We start from the raw sequence: 18,930 nt of genomic DNA, 5'->3' as shown, positions 1-18,930 counted from the left end.
ACCAGGACTGAACACATATCTCCTGCATTGGAAAGTGAGGTCTTAACCACTGGACAGCCAGGGAAATCCCAGCTCTGTTTTTATACACTGTTTTCTTTTCTTTCTTTTTTTTTTTTAAATAATGTGTTGATATCTCACAGCAGCTTTCTAATGGAAAACAATAGTTTGGTCTCTGGACTAGTTGGAAAATCCCTGGGCTACAGGATGAGATCTGTGATGTCATATACTAGGCTCTGTGTATGATCTGTTTCGCCAAGTTTATTTTCTCCTTTCTTTACCTCATAATTTATGAATTACTTATTCAGCAATACACTGACTTGCTTTGGTTCCACACAGCAAGAAGTGCTGTTCCCTTGCCTCTTCTTTTGCTTATTAATTTCTACTTTACTGTCTTGAATCTCAGCACATCCTTTGTCTAACTAGCCCTTTCTTGATTACTTTCTCTATTTTAAATCTCTTTTTAGGTATTGTCTCTCTAGGGAGAGACCTAAATTAATAATTTTAGTTGTGATTTCTGACATCATTATATTTATTACATTGTCTTATAATTAGTATCCTCCATTAACCGAGACTTTTTTGAGGGCAGGAACTGTGTCTTAGTATTCTTTATGTTAACAATGCCTGGCACAGTTTAGGTGCTTACAAATGTTCAAAGTATGTATGTATACACAGGAGGCTCACAGATTGGTGGGGCCCAGGCAGTGGGTTATAAAGTGGCTCCTAAAATATAATATCTAACAGCTTGCTTAGTACTCCTATACAAGGTCATGATAGGATAGTACCATTGACCATGTAGTCCAATGCCTGAGCTACATTTCCCACACTAGCTATATTCAAATGTTCTTGTTCTTGAAGGTCTTCGAATGTCCTATAGATACAATTTATTAGAATTACATTTTGGAGTCTTTAACTTCAATTTTAGATAGAATTTCCAGGCAGGATATACTGTCAGAAGAAGCTTTACAGAGATGTAGAGAACCTTGGAATCTGCCAGTGAGAAAAATCTCTGTAACAATTGAATAAATATCTTAAAATAAACATTATCATCTTCTCTTCCCTCACCCATGACTGCATTTTCAAAGATAAGATATTAATATTTACTAAAAACGTCTTTGCTCATCCATATCAGAAAGCAAAATTAACAAATTTCTAAACAGTTGTTTAATGAAATTTCTCTTGTTAAATAGATTGGGATATTTTATAAAAGACGTGCTGCTTACGTGCCAAATCTGTTATTAAGCTTCTTTTTAGGGTAATCCTTATAAATATCTCACTTGTCTCATGCTTCAGTTAGCAAATAATTAAATTACATTTTAGTTGTTTTCATTTCAAAGGAGTATTATTTTGGAATTTGGAAGTAGTTCTTCTAATGATAATGTCCAGATGTTCATAAGGAGAAAAGATTATTTATTGATTTTGATTTATTTACTGATAAGCTTTTATTGACTTAATCCTTTCATTTGAATTCTGAGGTGTTACAGTATGCTATCTAGAGCTTTTTAGAAGTTCTAAATAATTTTATATTTCTTTGCAAAGAATTTCAGTTGTCTCATGTCTACTTTTGCACCATGAGACTATTTTTTACAGGATGAAATTGATGATTCTGGTTGCATTTTCAGCAGACAGTTAGTTTCCTGAGACTTAATTTTAGAGTGAGTTAGATTGGTAGCTTTTACATTTAGAAGATAAGGAAATTTGGTAATTTAGTAAGAATATAAATGGTGATTCACAACTACAGGAAGGAGGCAAAATATTGTGATGATAGCTAGTATCCTAGACCTTTCTGTCTTAGGAATTGTTGGTTAGAATAGCTGTTTGGTTTCATTTTTAATAGAATATAGATGTCGTGAAATAGCAGTATATCTTCATGCTAGATTTTTGGGGATGTGATTCTCTAGTTAAATTCTGTACTCATTTGTAGAAGGCCTCTGATGTCAAGACTTCATCTCTATAGAACTAAGAATTGGGTAAATTGACAATGATGTCATGGTGTTCTGGAGAAGGAAATGGCAACCCACTCCAGGATTCTTGCTTGGAGAATCCCATGGACAGAGGATTCTGGCGAGCTATAGCCCATGGGGTTGCAAAGAGTCGGACATGACTGAGCAACTAACACACATGGAGTTTAAGCGTGGCTTTTTCAAGATTAACTAGGCTAACACATAGTTTTTCAGAGAGGGAACTAAGGAGAGCAACACTAAATCATTTGCTCAAGGTCACGTGGCTAGTCAGTTGGCAGAGTTGGGCCCTAAGCCTCAGTCTTTTGATTCTTATTCCAAGTCTTTCCCCACTATTTCTCCCTCCTTGTTGAACATACATGTGAAAGCCTTGTTTGTAAACATGCACAATAGGTTACATTTTTAAACACACTTAGTCACTTTGGGATTTCAGGTTATCTGTTTTATTTTCCTTTTCTCCTTAAGACCAGTTGATTTCATACTCTACAGCACTGATAGTAAATCATCAGATAGCACATCAGTTCAGTTCAGTTCAGTCGCTCAGTCGTGTCCGACTCTTTGCGACCCCATGAATCACAGCACGACAGGCCTCCCTGACCATCACCAACTCCCGGAGTTCACTCAAATTCATGTCCATCGAGTCGGTGATGCCATCTAGCCATCTCACCCTCTGTTGTCCCCTTCTCCTCCTGCCCTCAATCCCTCCCAGCATCAGAGTCTTTTCCAATGAGTTAACTCTTCGCGTGAGGTGGCCAAAGTACTGGAGTTTCAGCTTTAGCATCAGTCCTTCCAAAAGAACACCCAGGACTGATATCCTTTAGAATGGATTGGTTGGATCTCCTTGCAGTCCAACGGACTCTCAAGACTCTTCTCCAACACCACAGTTCAAAAGCATCAATTCTTTGGCACTCAGCTTTCTTCACAGTCCAACTCTCACATCCATACATGACCACTGGAAAAACCATAGCCTTGACTAGATGGACCTTTGTTGGCAAAGTAATGTCTCTGCTTTTTAATATGCTGTCTAGGTTGGTCGCATAGGAAATGCAATATCTAGATCAGAACAGATTAAGCATAGAGATTTTAGATAGTATATTTCCTAGGAAAGCTCAACATTATGCTTTTAGTGTCAAATAATAACACCTTGGAAATACTTTTCTTTGCATGAACCTTCCATTTCACCTTTAGTACTCAAAGTAGGAGAAAACTAATAAGCTCTTTATGGATGTTCTTAACACCTCAGTTCAATCCAGTTCAGTCGTGTGCAACTCTTTGTGACCCCATGGACTACAGCACGCCAGGCCTCCCTGTCCATCACCAACTCCCGGAGTTTACTCAAACTCATGACCATTGAGTCAGTGATGCCATCCAACCGTCTCATCCTCTGTTATGCCCTTCTCCTCATGCCTTCAATCTTTCCCTGCATCAGGGTCTTTTCCAGTGAGACAGCTCTTCTCATCAGGTGGCCAAAGTATTGGAGTTTCAGTTTCAACATCACTCCTTCCAATGAACACTCAGGACTGATTTCCTTTAGGATGGACTGGTTGGATCTCCTTGTAGTGCAAGGGACTCTCAAGAGTCTTCTCCAACACCACAGTTCAAAAGCATCAATTCTTCGGCACTCAGCTTTCTTTATAGTCCACCTCTCACATGCATACATGACTACTGGAAAAACCATAGCCTTAAAGATGGACCTTTGTTGGCAAAGTAATGTCTCTGCTTTTGAATATGCTGTCTAGGTTGGTCCTAACTTTTCTTCCAAGGGGTAAGTGTCTTTTAATTTCATGGCTGCAATCACCATCTGCAGTGATTTTGGAGCTCCAAAAATTAAAGTCAGCCACTGTTTCCCCATCTATTTCCCATGAAATGATGGGGCTGTATGGCATGATCTTAGTTTTCTGAATGTTGAGCTTTAAGCCAACTTTTTCACTCTCCACTTTCACTTTCATCAAGCGGCTCTTTAGTTTTTCTTCACTTTCTTCCATAAGGGTGGTAACATCTGCATATCTGAGGTTATTGATATTTCTCCTGGCAATCTTGATTCCAGCTTGTGCTTCTTCCAGTCCAACATTTCTCATGATGTACTCTGCATATAAGTTAAATAAGCAGGGTGACAATATACAGCCTTGACGTACTCCTTTTCCAATTTGGAACCAGTCTGTTGTTCCATGTCCAGTTCTAACTATTGTTTACCAACTGGCTAGTATTTATTCTTTGGGGAGTATATTATTGGAGAGAGATGGGGAACAATGTTTTTTAAGTCTCTTTTCTGTTCCATAGTCTAATCCATATATACATCATCTACTTGCTTGATCTATGAAAGTTTTTTTAGTTTCCGATAGTAGGTATTGCAATAAAGACAATTATTAATGTTTCATTAATAATTATGAACTCACAAATCCTTTTGGTTTTTTTTTATAGATTGTGTAAGTATTGGTGCTGATGAGGAGAAAACAAAAACAACTTCCTCCATATTATCAGCTCTGTCAGAGCATGTGTTTAATTTTGTTTCTAGCAGATAGAAGAGTGAAGATATCTGTAGGAGCTCAGCAAATTTTGTGAAGGGAATAAATGAATGAATGAATAGGTTACATCTTAACAATTTGGTAACTTTTAAATTTTTACTATTGTTAATGGTGTTTTGAAATCACATAGCTGTGGAATGTATAGCATTATAAAATTAATGTCATCAGTCATGATTTACATACCATTTCCTCCATTAAGTATTACACCTTATACCTTTCTTTTAGCACCTTTTTCACTTTGTATTCTCTAGTCCAGGAATAGAGCTGATGGTCCCTGTTAGATTACATGCTTCTTAAGGATAGATAATACCTGTTTCATCTTTGTATCTTATCTAATAAAAACTTACTTATAATAAATATGAAAAATATTAAAATAAAATCATGATATTTAATCAATGCATGGTAATTATAAAACTACTCTGTGACAGTGTAAATGAATCAATTAATTTAATGATTGAGCATCTCTGAGGGCCTAGTGTGCATGCTTATTGGTAATACAGCATTAAACAGAAACCCATGATTCATGCCCTTATTGACTGATAGTCTAGCAGGGGATGGAGATATAAATAAATAATGACAATAAAGTCATTATGCTGTGCAAGCACACAATGGGGATTTGACTAAGGCTGTGTGTCAGGGAAGGCCCTCAGGAAGTCCTTTAAAGGGGAGAACTGAAAGATGATAGAAATTAGGCAGAGGAGGGAACAGGAAAAGGAGAAAGGGGAGAGTGTTACAGATGAATGTAACAGCAGGTGAGAAGAAAACCCAGATGACTTGACTGATGATCAGAACTAAATTTAGTGTAGTTCAGCAGAGAGTGGAGAGGAAGAAGAAATTAAATTGGAAAGATAGAGGTCAAATTATGAAGAGTTTGTGAATACTTTATCTTAAGCATAAACTCTGTCAAGCTGATTAATGACATGATCAAATTTTTATGTCTGAAAGGTCATTCTGGCATTTTAGTGACTTTGGACTTGGAGTTATAGGGATGTATTATAATCTAAATAGATATGAAAGATTTGTAAAGTCTTCCACCTTTGAGTGGGAAATACTTAGGCGGACTTGGCAAATTACTGCACTTCTGTCTGCCTCAGTTTCTGTGTCTGTAAAATGTGATAATAATAGTTTTATTTCGTAGGGTTGTGGCAAAGATTGATTGAATTTAAAGGCACCAAGGGTAGTAACATGCACACCCTAAGTGCTGACAAGTTGACAAGTAAATATTTACTGTTGATCATCTTCTTGGACGTCTGTATGAGTTTTGTTTTGTGTTTTACTTAGGACCTTACCTATTGAGCTTTTTCAAAACTGCACGCTTGTATCATACTCTTGGAGAAAGGGATCCTGATGTCTAAATTCTCAGAAGGTTCTCAGATGATCCTGATGTCTAAATTCTCAGAAGGTTCTCAGATGATCCTGATGTCTAAATTCTCAGAAGGTTCTCAGATGATTCTGATGTCTAAATTCTCAGAAGGTTCTCAGATGATCCTGATGTCTAAATTCTCAGAAGGTTCTCAGATGATTCTGATGTCTACCAAAGGCTGGTCCTGGAGATGTCGATGCTATTTTGGTGTAGAAGTAGACCCTGTTAGTCCTGAGCATCAGGCTTATGGGCTCCAGGTATTAAGTCATTCTCCCCAGTGTAGAAACAACGGTTTGGCATGAGTTTAGGTGGGTCGTGGAAGAATAGAAGAGTCATGATAAAAAGGTGCACTCAGTGGTATCATAGTTTATGACATGTCATGAACTCTGAGCTGATGCTTGACTCTCACCTGGTTTCTACTCTGTGTAATTCAGTGACTGGCTTCTACATTACATGACTTACTTGCAGGTCTGAAGTTTCATGTATCCAAATTATGGCACCATTTCTATGGTATCTATATTGTGAACCATCCCAGTTACAAGAATATGCTAAGCTCCGATTAACTCTGCTCAAGGTCTTACTTAAACCCCGGGTCCCATGTGACAAAGAACAACCATCAGTATTGGAACAACAGATACTACAACTGTGTTGTGACATGGTTCCATGTTTGCAGGTAAGGCCTTTTCTCCTCTTTCATTAATATGACATCCGAATTAATAAATATTGATTGTTATTGTTGTCCGTAAAATAGAACCTATGTGATATGGCAAACCTCTCTAGAAACACTTTCTGGGTTTTGGGGATGATAATGGAAACAAATCTAGATTTCACTCTGATATATACAACGTTAACTAAATTCACAGAAATGTAAATCAACATAATCCATTTTAGCATTAGTAGGAATGAAAACTTTAAAAAGGACTCCTCAGGGAAAATAATTTTGAACTGAGTTTCCCCTTGTGCTGGACACTGAGAGGGTTATAAGTTAAAAAAAAAAAAGTCCTCTTTGTGTAAGTTGGAAAAAGACATCTCTCTGGGTACATACAGCCTGGGGGCTTGACTATCTGAGTGCTGGCTAGATTCCAGTTTTCAAAAGTTTCCTTATAGCGTATGTGGTGACCTGTATGGATCTTATTCTTGGAAAGACCACAGTCTAGTAAGGGAGCTAAAACAGGTATATGTATTCTTATAATTCAAAGTAGATGGACAAAGATGTGTAATAGAGGTATGGATAGAATGCTTAGAGAGTTAAGAGGAATGAGAAATTTGAGCTCATATCTGGTAACTACAGATTTTTTTTTAAATATTTCAGTTGCCAGATTGTTGTAATTTGAATATAAATTCGTTTATCCCATCTCACCATCTAGTTTGCTGTTTGCCTACGATCTGAGTATCATGCTGCTTAGCCAATGGGAGAGCATTTGTGAATATTTTTCAAGGTGATCACTTGAGGTCACAGATGACCTGTTTCAAGTTTGTGCTATCAAGGAGTGACTAGAGTGAATCTTTTGTGACTCATAATCAGGCTTTCCTGTAATCAAGGCAGAGAAAAGTTAATTAAGTGAATTCTCCTGCTTTTGTTTTGTGTGGCCAATAAAGCAGGGTATGTGCAGAACATGTAGCCCTGAGATACACTTGTTCCACAGCATGCTTGTCTTACCCTGTTCTGTGCTCTTTGGTAGATGTTTGCCTTCACTGTTATCAACCTATATTAACAAGCCTAAATACTTCTAGAAGTGTGTTTTGTGAAGTATTTTCAGAAATCTGTGCATGCATGCTAAGTCACTTCAGTCGTGTCTGCCTCTTTGAGGCCCCATGGAGCATAGTCCGCCAGGCTGCTCTGTCCATGGGATTCTGTAGGCTAGAATACTGGAGTGGGTTGCTTTACCTTCCTCCAGCAAATTTTCCTGACCCAGGGATGGAACCTGTGTCTCTTAGGTTTCCTGAATTGACAGGCAGGTTCTTTACCACTAGTGCCACCTGGGGATCTGTGGCTTGTTAATATATTTAGTCACGGTAGGTGAGAAGAAAAATCCAGATCCATCATTTGGAACTAATGGGACTAGTGACATAAATACATTTAATTATTAACAACTCAGCTTTATTGGAATGAAGAACAGAGCTGGGAGGGACCTTGGTAGTGTAATTCATTTTCCCACTGATTATATGTATTTATTACACTCTTTAAGAGACAACCATCCCATGACTAATTAAATATTTCAGTGATAGGAAGCATGCTATTTTGCAAGGCAACCGTTTTTTATATATATATTTTTAGCAAATACTTCTAATTGACCTGCATTTTCCTAAGATTACCTGTTAGTCTCTGTTCTTCTCAAAACAAAATAAAATAAGCTTTTAAAACAGCTTATCTGCATTCTGTCTTATACATTTCTTCCTTCCTTTTCTTCCTTTTAATCCTTTACTCCCTTTCTCTCTTCTTTCTTTTCTTCATCAATTTCTTTACTTTTCTGCATGAAATGGTTTCGACTTTTCACTGTTCTTTGCAAGGAATTTTTATAGTCTGTTGGTGATGAGAATGTATTATTATAAAATGTTCTTTTTAGAGCTGAATGTAGTACTGTAGATGTGGTCTGATCCATATGGAGCATTTCAAAACAATGTTATAATCAAAAGTTTCTCCTTAGAAATAGCTGTCACACTGTTGATCCATAGTCAATGAGATGCTGACCAGTGAAACTCCTATTTATTTTTTTTCTCACTTCAATTGTTTTTTCATTTTGTATTTATGGAGTTGTGTTTTTACCTGCCTTAAACTTCACTACTCACTTTGGTCCCAGGCGTTCTTTTTAATTGTGACTTGTCATCTCACATATTATTCTTTGCACATGGTCTATTTCAACATAAAGAGAAACCATTACTTACAAAGTAACCTTGTTAAGAATTTTGGTAATGTTAAAGATTAGAAAACTTTTAATGTGAAGTTACTGAGACTGTCTTGAAAAATTTTTTTTATTACAGAAAATTTTAAGTATGTAGAAAAAATGCACTCGAGGAAGTATGTTGTCAAATAAGCATGAGGCTTTACTTTGTTTTAAATCCCTTTCAATTCTTGGTGGCCTTTTGCCTTTGCAAATATACTCCTTTATATGTTTGCAAAGAAGTAAAATAATTTGGCTACTCAACTGTTCACATATTTTCTTAATAACTTAGTATTTTCTGCTGTCTCCTCCCCCTTGATCTTTTAATAGTTGTTTTATTTTTATTTGTTAGAAATTAATTTTTCTTTGTATAACTTACAGTCTTTTGGGGTTATTATGGTAGTAACGACTGGGTGAAAGGTACAGCTGGTCAACTGTAGGCTTTCCTCTTGATGAATTTAACAGACACAAGGCTCCTGATTGAAGCAGATGGTTCATTGTTTGTAATCTCTGGGAAATGCCAGTGTGTCTGTGAGTAGGACCATATCCTTAGCACTAACTCCAGAGTTTTGATCAGAACAGCTGGGTTTGAATTGAACTGGGATTTTCAAGAGCATTCAAGTCCTTCCTATCTGATACATTAGCCAGTTGAGAAGACGCTCTACTATTTGAATGTGGTCTTTCACTTCATCTGCCATGTGTGGAAATGATGCTCTCAGTTAAGGTTGTCTGAACAAATTTCTTGCAGATGGAGGGCTTAGTGGTGCATTAGAATAACATGCTAACCCTTTTCTTGCAGGTAACTATGCTGGAATTATATAAAGGCAAGTTCATTTGAAGGATTCAAAGCCAACTTTAATTTATTTACTTCAACATGTGGAACTCTCATGTAATTTGTCTTTCAAAATCTGCACTGAGAGTAGTTAGAAAAATAAATGAGAAGAATTTGTGCCAGCCAGCACTAACAAAAACAGTAGCAAATTGTGTTTCAGTTAGTGACAATAGGAGAAGGCAGGGTTGTATGGTTTAACTGTCTTTGAGTTACACAAATTTCTTCATTTCTTTTAAGTCTTTATAGGTTTAGAGAAAAAGTAACTTATTGGTAAGCTTCTTGTATAAGTTAAATTATCCTTTGGTTTATGTATTATTTTAATATCCTGTAATGATTGTTTCTCAGATCAAAGATTTGATACAGACAACAGAAGTGATGCTGTTTATTGAAGAAGTATACTTAAACCTTTTGCGTTATCCTGTTTTCTGGAAAATTCAGCTTACCCAGATAACCCTTCAGCTGCTATGTGTCTGTGAAGTCAGCTTAAACATAACTGGGGAATGCTCATCTTTAATTCACCTTTTAGAGCACAGTGTTGAACTTCTGAAGGAGGTAAGGATAGTAAGAAGTTTTAATATCAGTTATCACTTATGTTGGTCTTTTAGTAGCAAGGTGAGTATACTCTTTTACTTTATTGCATATCAAAGGTGTTTTTTATCTAATACTATTAGATCATACTTTTGTGACCACATGGACTGTGGTTTGCTGGGGTCCTCTGTCTATGGAATTCTCCAGGCAAGAAAACTGGAGTGGGTAGCAATTCCCTTCTCCAGGGGATCTTCCCGACCAGGGATTGAACTTGGGTCTCCCACATAGCAGGCAGATTCTTTATCATCTGAGCCACCAGGGAAGCCCAGTAATATAATGCTGCTATTATCATTTATTATAAAAATGGGTCATCACATACTGTTTGGAGCATCAGTTAAGGGTCTACCACAGTGATAGTTTTTTCATTTACTCATGTAGGACACAAATATTCAACACTTATAGGCCACACCCTATGTAATGCTCAAAATACTCCAAGCGAGGCTTCAACAGTATGTGAACCAACAACTTCCAGATGTACAGGTTGGATTCAGAAAAGGCAGAGGAACCAGACATCAAAATGCCAACATCTGTTGGATCATAGAAAAAGCAAGAGAATTCCAGAAAGATATCTGCTTTTGCTTCACTGACCATGCTAAAGCCTTTGACTGTGTGGATTACAGCAAACTGTAGAAAATTCTTTAAGAGATGGGAATACCAGACCACCTGACCTGCCTCCTGAGAAACCTGTATGCAGGTCAAGAAGCAGCTGTTAGAACTGGACATGGAACAATGGACTGGCTCTAAATTGGGAAAGGAGTACATCAAAGTTGTATATTGTCACCTTGCTTATTTAACTTATATGCAGAGTACATCATGAGAAATGCTGGGCTGGATAAAGCACAAGTTGAAATCAAGATTGCCGTGAAAAATATCAATAACCTCAGATATGCAGAAGACACTACCCTTATGACAGAAAGCGAAGAGGAACGGAAGAGCCTCTTGATGAAGGTAGAGAGAAGAGTGAAAAAGCTGGCTTAAAACTCAACATTCAAAAACGAAGATCATGGCATCCAGTTCCATCTCTTCATGGAAAATAGTGGGGGACGCAATGAAAAGAGTGAGAGACTTTATTTTCTTGGGCTCCAAAATCACTGCAGATGGTGACTGCAGCCATGAAATTAAAAGACACTTGCTTCTTGGAAGGAAAGCTGTGACAAACCTAGACAGCATATTAAAAAGCAGAGACGTTAGCTTGCCGACAAAGGTCCATCTAGTCAAAGCTATGGTTTTTCCAGTAGTCATGTATGGATGTGAGAGTTGGACTATAAAGAATGCTGAGTGCCGAAGAATTGATGCTTTTTGTGATGTTGGAGAAGACTCTTGAGAGTACCTTGGACTGCAAGGAGATCAAACCAGTCAATCCTAGAGGAAATCAATCCTGAATATTTATTGGAAGGACTTATACTGAAGCTCCAATATTTTGGCCATGTGATGCGAAGAGCTGACTCATTGGAAAAGACCTTGATGCACGGGAAGATTGAGGGCAGGAAGAGAAGGGGATGACAGAGGATGAGATGGTTGGATGGCATCACTGACTCATGGGACATAAATTTGAGCAGACTCCAGAGATAGTGAAGGACAGGGAAGACTGGTGTGCTACAGTTCATAGGGTCACAAAAACTCAGACACAACTGAATGACTGAAAAACAATGGACAAATTCATTTGACCCTTGAACAATATGGGAATTAGGGGTGCCAACTCTCTGAGAGGTGGAAAATACAGTCGGCTCTCCATATCTGGAGTTCTGCATCTGTTGATTCAACTGTTGTTCTGATTGTGTAGTTCTATATTGTGTATCTGTTGACAAAAATCTATGTATAAGTGGACCTGTGCAGTTCAAACCCATATGTTTATCAAGAGTCAGTTGTTCATAAATGAAAAGGCCATTCTGTGACCTCAAGTGACTTAGAAACATGCAAATAAATAATTGTAGTACAGTAAGGTAAATGTTTTTGTGGGGGTGTATTTAAAGTCCAGTGGGAGCATAATTTGAGGGAGATAGGGCCTGAGTTCAGATTGGAGGAGTTTGCTAAGCAAACTTGGTGCAAACCGCAGCTGGGAAGGCATTCCAGCTGTGGGAATAGTGTGTGCCCAAACACAGAAATGTGAGGAAGTCACAGGCATGGCCCATTCAGAAAAAAGTGTTGAGTGTTGCTGAGGATTAAGATGTAAGAGAGAAGGCTGAGCCTATCACAAAGGCTCTTCCCTCCCTCACAAATGAGCTTATGTCTTATCTTTTAGGCAGTGTTATGCTACTGAAGAACTTTCAGCAAAGTGGTGCCCTCCTACCTGTGTGTGTGTAAGATCATTCTAGTGGGAGAGTGGGAAAGGGTTTGGAGGAAGGGAACGCGAATAGGGCAGGAAGTGAGGGTGGATGTCTTAGACTGCTAGGGCTGCCATAATAAAATAATCACAGATTGGATACCTTAAGCAACAGAAATTTATTTCTCGCAGTTCAGGAGACTAGGAAGTCCAAGATGAGGCTGCTGGCCAGTTTGATTCCTAGTAAGTTATCTTTTTTGCTGGCTTGTAGAAGGATGCTGTCTCACTGTGTTCTCACACAGTAGAGAGAGGACAAGAATGTTCAGTTCAGTCGCTCAGTCGTGTCTGACTTTGCAACCCCATGAATCGCAGAACGCCAGGCCTCCCTGTCTATCACCAACTCCCGGAGTTCACCCAAACTCATGTGCATCGAGTCGGTGATGCCATCCAGCCATCTTATCCTCTGTCGTCCCCTTCTCCTCCTGCCCACAATCCCTCCCAGCATCAGGGTCTTTTCCAATGAGTCAACTCTTCACATGAGGTGGCCAAAGTATTGGAGTTTCAGCTTCAACATCAGTCCTTCCAATAAACACCCAGGTCTGATCTCCTTTAGGATGGACTGGTTGGATCTTGAATGAGGTCTCTATTGTTTCTTCTTACAAGACACTAATCCTTTTGTATTAAGGCCCCACCCTTATGACCTCATTTAACTGTTAATAATTACTTCCTGACTCCAAATACAGTCAATTGGCAGTAAGGGCTTCATTGTATATATTTTGGAAGGGGGTCCTCAGTCCATGGCAAGGGGCTAATTAGGGAAATAAAGACAGGAAAAGAGAAATATAGAACATGAAATCAGTAGGGCCTTGTGGTTGAGTATATGCTCAAGGAGAAGTCCTTGGTGGAGTCTCAACTTTCTGTTTTGAGCAACTGGATGGTGGCAGTCACTTTAGAAACAGCTGATGTTGGAGGGAAGACGATAAATTCAGTTTTAGACACGCTTTGGCTTCCCTCATAGCTCACTAGTGAAGAGTCTGTCTACAGTGCAGGAGTCCTGGGTTTGATTCCTGGGTCAGGAAGATCCCTGGAGAAGGAAATGGCAACCCACTCCAGTATTCTTGCCTGGAGAATCCCATGGACTGGCAGGCTACAGTCCATGGGGTCGCAAGAGTTGGACATGACTTAGCGACTACACCACCACCATGCTTGGTTTGAGATATGTAGGTATCATAGATGGATATATGGTTTTAGAATTTAGGATGGAAACTTAGGCTAAAGGTATACATTTGTAAACATCAACTTTGGAGTGAGAGTTTTAACCATGGGGTGCATGACAGGGTTTGGGATGGAATTCTAGGGGCTGTGACTATCTGGAGTGTATTGATACAGAGAAGTCTGAGAAGGTAGAGCTAGGAGGATTGTATCATAAGCAGAAGAGACAGGTGATCATCCTCCCTTTTGAGATACTCCTTGTGTTGTCTGTCTCAGACATGAAAATCAATGGAAGGAATTTTTCAAAAAGAGGATTGGTCAACAGTGTTCTGGGGAGAGGATTTAAAGTAAGGGCTGGAAAGTATTCTTAGGCTTCAGCCTGTAGAGATGTATTCTTCACAGAAGAAGCAGTTTCAGCAGACTGATGGCAATAGGAACCAAACTGGAATAAAGGAGTGAGGAAACAAAGAACATGAGTGTAGACTTTGGTGGGAGGTGGGAGCCGGGGAAGACACAAGTAAATCTCTTGTCAGTTTGTCAGTTTTGTGATTAGCATGACTTCACTGATGCTGAGTTTTGTGTGTGTGTGTGTGTGTGTGTGTGTGTTCTGTGTGTTAGATGCTCAGTCATGTCTGACTCTTTGCAACCCCATGGATTATAGCTTGCCAGGCTCCTCTGTGCATGGAATTCTCCAGGCAAAAATGCTGGAGTGGGTAGCCATTTTCTTCTCCAGGGGATCTTCCTGACCTAGGGGTTGAACCTGAGTCTCCTGCATTGCAGACAGATTCTTTGCTGTCTGAGCCACCAGGGAAGCAGATGCTAGGTTTTATATATATATATTATATAATGATATGTTTGTGTTATATATTAATGGTAACTTTAAAAAATTTTAATATTATATAATATGTTTGTGTTATATATTAATGGTAACTTTAAAAAACTGTATTATAATATTATATATTATCTATTAGATATAGTAATATATAGTAATAATGTATAGTAACATTTAATATATTGTTATATATGCTGTTAAACATATTAAATGCTACTATACATTATTACCATATCCCAAGTGGCACAGTGGTAAAGAATCCACCTGCCGGTGCAGGAGATAGAAGAGGCATGGGTTTGGTCCCTGGGTTGGGAAGATCTCCTGGAGTAAGAAATGGCACCCCACTCTAGTCTTCTTGCCTGGAAAATTCCATGGGCAGAGAAGCTAGGTGGGCTACAGCCTATGGTGTTGCAAACTTACTTAGATGTTACAAATTATGTAGTTAATATAATAAAATAATCATACTTTTTCAGATTTTATGTCAATTTTATATAGTTATACCTATTAGATAATAGCTATACTAGATAATATACTGATATACTAATAAAATATATATAAAATATGGATAAATAGTATCTGTAAATAAATAATATATAGAAAATACTATATAGATAATATTATATAGTTAAATTACTTGGAATTGCCTATCTTAACCATATATATAATGTACTTAACAGGTAAACCCATAATGTTCCTTTGTATTTGTGTAGATTCATATGAATAGGAGACAGTTTTTTATGGCAAATATTTTGCTATGGCAGTTAGGTGAAAAAGACAAGATCTGTGAAGTTTATATTCCAGTCAAATTGTTCAGACTAGAGTGCATCAAAATCACTAGGAAGATTTTATTTAAACTACAAATGCCCAGGTCCTACCCCTAGAGATGCTGAATTAGCTGGGCTGGTTGGGTCCAAACATCTACTTTTTAAACTAGCACCCTTAAATAATTTCATTATTATTATATATATATTTCTGCATATAAGGTAAACAACCTTGTAAGCATCAAAAATCAAGAAATAGAATTTTTCTGGCAACCCTAGAAGTTTTCCAGGAGCCCAGTCCTAATCACAGCCTCCTTCCTGCCCTGACTATCCTGACTTCTATAGTGATATCTTCTTTACATTTGTTTATAGTTTTATCACCTCCGTGTGTATCTGTTGTTTGTATGTTTTTTTTTTAAAAGAAAAATCTGACTTATGTGAGCTATAGAGTTTTGTAAATCTTGAAATCTGCTGATTGCAATCTCTTGGTGCACTTTGACATGTTTCCCTGTTCATAGGTTGTTTGCTATAGAGGCCTGATCAGATTCAGATTTTTGTTTTATTTTTTTGTTTCCAAGACTACAGGTCATGGTGTGTTCTTTCATCGAGAAGCACATAATATGTGTTGCTCTTCTTTTTATGATATTGGTATTAGTGCCTAATGGTACCTATGATGTTGATGCTGGTGCCTAATTCCGTTAATTCATTAGGAATTAAAGAAATGATGATCTAATTCTCTTCTTCTTCATTTGTCAGCTGGAATACTTCTCTTAAAAGAAGTAGTTGGTTCCACTTAGTATTTGGTTATCCAGTAGTAGAGTTTATACAGAAAAGTTAGAATACAGGCTTGACTGTTTCCCTTTACTTACTAGTTTATGAAAGTATTCTGAATTTATAGATTTAAACATATTTGATGCATTTCAACTTCTTATAGATAATATCCTTATTAAAATTCACATTGTCCTATTTTTGACTTGAATCAAATTTAAAAATATTTTTGATTTTAATATAGAATGACAGAATACTTTCATTGAGAATGATGAAATGGTGTCTGTGGGAGAAGGTCTTATTTATGCTGTGTCTTCCATCTGCCAAATATTTTAAAAATTTTAGAAGGAATTAAAAATATGTAGAACTGTTAAAATCCTTATGTTATGAAATTTCCTGTCCCCCAGGATATTTAGCTAAATGTTCAATTCAAATATTACATTAACTTGTCTTTTCCTCTTTATTCCTTTTCTGTTCTTATATCAGATTTATTTCATGGCACACTGAAAATAGATGTATTTCTTAGGCCCCATTAGTTTCAATATATTTGGTCTTAGGTGAACCAAATAGGAAAAGGAGTACATCAAGGCTGTATATTGTCACCCTGCTTATTTAACTTATATGCTGAGTACATCATGAGAAATGCTGGGCTGGAAGAAGCACAAGCTGGAATCAAGATTGCCAGGAGAAATCTCAATAACCTCAGATATGCAGATGACACCACCCTTATGGCAGAAAGTGAAGAGGAGCTAAAAAGCCCCTTGATGAAAGTGAAAGTGGAGAGTGAAAAACTTGGCTTAAAGCTCAAACATTCAGAAAACAAAGATCATGGCATCTGGTCCCATCACTTCATGGGAAATAGATGGGGAAACAGTGGAAACAGTGTCAGACTTTAGGGGCTCCAAAGTCACTGCAGATGGTGATTACAGCCATGAAATTAAAAGACGCTTACTCCTTGGAAGGAAAGTTATGACCAACCTGGATAGTATATTCAAAAGCAGAGACATTACTTTGCTAACAAAGGTCCGTCTAGTCAAGGCTATGGTTTTTCCAGTAGTCATGTATGGATGTGAGAGTTGGACTGTAAAGAAAGCTGAGCACTGTAGAATTGATGCTTTTGAACTGTGGTGTTGAGAGTCCCTTGAGACTCTTGAGAGTACCTTGGACTGCAAGAAGATCCAACCAGTCCATTCTAAAGGAGATCAGTCCTGGGTGTTCTTTGGAAGGAATGATGCTAAAGCTGAAACTCCAGTACTTTGGCCACCTCATGCGAAGAGTTGACTCATTGGAAAAGGCTCTGATGCTGGGAGGGATTGGGGGCGGGAGGAGAAGGGGACGATAGAGGATGAGATGGCTGGATGGCATCACCGACTCGATGGACATGAGTTTGAGTGAACTCCGGCAGTTGGTGATGGACAAGGATGCCTGGTGTGCTGCAATTCATGGGGTCGCAAAGAGTCGGACACGACTGAGTGGGTAAACTGAACTAAATTGAACTATTTTTAGCCCATTTGAATGATCATAACCTAAGGTGTTTTCCATTTCAAGCAAAATATATATATTCTTTTTTTCTTTTTTTTTGGGTATACCACGCGACTTGTGTGACCTTAGTTCCCTGACCAGTGATTGAACCTATGCCCCCTGCATTGGAAGCACAGAGCCCTAAGCATATGTACTCTTAACAGAAAATATTGTTTGTCGGGAGTCTAGGTAGCTTTCAAAGTGAAGAGTGCTATACGTCCCAGCTTTGGTAAGGCTGGAAACCTATATTCCCTAACACATTGCCATCAGATGACTCAGTACCCCCTACCTTTCTTCACTGTGTGAAGAACTGAGGTTTAAGTTAAACTGAGGTTAAGTTCTCAGATTCCTAGGAAGAATGGTCTGATTGGCCCAGCTTGGGTCAGTCAACTCTGAGCGGAGGGCAGAGAAGGTTGCAGAGCCGTGACACTGGGCGATTGTGTGAGCTGGGCTGTCGTCTTTGTTATGTCTGCTGCAGATACTTACTCTGCTGTGGCCTTTCTCATTCCTTGTTTTTCACTAAGCAAAACAACAATAAGAAAAAAAAAATCCAACAACAATGTAAAGACTTTTTCATGCTCTCTTGTTCACAGTAGCATCCCCGAGCCCAGCATATGTACTTCCTGCCTGGAACACAGCTGATGCTCAGTGCTATTTTTCATTTGATTGAGGCCAAAGGACTCCAGGTGTTTGTTGTTATTAAGGCTCCAGCGATATCTGTGGTCCAATATAAAGGTTTCTTTACTTCTTTTCTCCAGTTAGGCTCTTGAATTAGCCTTGGTTCCCCACAAAGTAGACCCTGAATTTCCCTAAAGGCAAAAACAAAACCTAGGTTTCCACAAAGGCAAAGGCTTACCATCAGGAGTCCGTTTGTGGCTGTGATCTCAGGAAGCAAGTAGGAGAGAGACAGGAAGAGTGAAATACTAAAGGTGGGAGAGGCAGTATTATTATTATCAATTTGGCCACTACTGTAAGGAGCCAGTTGCTCATCTCATGGAATATGCTAAGAAGTGTTACGGAAGATGTTTCAGAACCTGCCAGAAGGATCCAGAATAAAGGCGGAAGTGTTTATCCCTGGACTTCTCTTAACAACTTGTCAAGGCATGGCCTATGGGGCTTTAACTTCCCTGTACTTTTGGATCTCTCAGTGGCCTGGGGCAGGCAGTATGAGTCACTACAGCGATAGCTGTAGTATTTGAAGGTGTTCATGAGATGTCCAGCACAGGCTTTTATTGAAAGACCTCAGTAAATGGTAGCATTCTCAGGTGTTCATTAAATCAGTGGAAGTGAAGTGTTAGTCACTCAGTCGTGTCTGACTCGTTGGGACCCCATGGACCCCACCAAGCTCCTCTGTCCATGGGATTCTCCAGGCAAGAATACTGGAATGGGTAGCCATTCCCTTCTTCAGGGGATCTTTCCAACTCA

At 38.4% G+C, this 18,930-nt stretch overlaps 1 protein-coding gene across 1 annotated transcript in view; it reads left to right on the top strand.

The window, feature by feature from the left end:
- FOCAD (focadhesin) overlaps nucleotides 1–18,930 on the top strand; it is a 272,034-nt gene that overhangs the window by 49,627 nt on the left and 203,477 nt on the right. Inside the window, exons 6-7 of the mRNA XM_052644701.1 lie at nucleotides 6,315–6,519; nucleotides 9,906–10,112. Coding sequence (XP_052500661.1) covers nucleotides 6,315–6,519; nucleotides 9,906–10,112 — 412 coding nt within the window. The remainder of the gene's footprint in view (nucleotides 1–6,314; nucleotides 6,520–9,905; nucleotides 10,113–18,930) is intronic.

This window comes from Budorcas taxicolor, chromosome 8, assembly GCF_023091745.1.
Source record: "Budorcas taxicolor isolate Tak-1 chromosome 8, Takin1.1, whole genome shotgun sequence".
Taxonomy (NCBI): domain Eukaryota; kingdom Metazoa; phylum Chordata; class Mammalia; order Artiodactyla; family Bovidae; genus Budorcas; species Budorcas taxicolor.
Note: the sequence above shows the minus strand (reverse complement) of the source record. Positions and strands in the feature narration are given on the sequence as shown.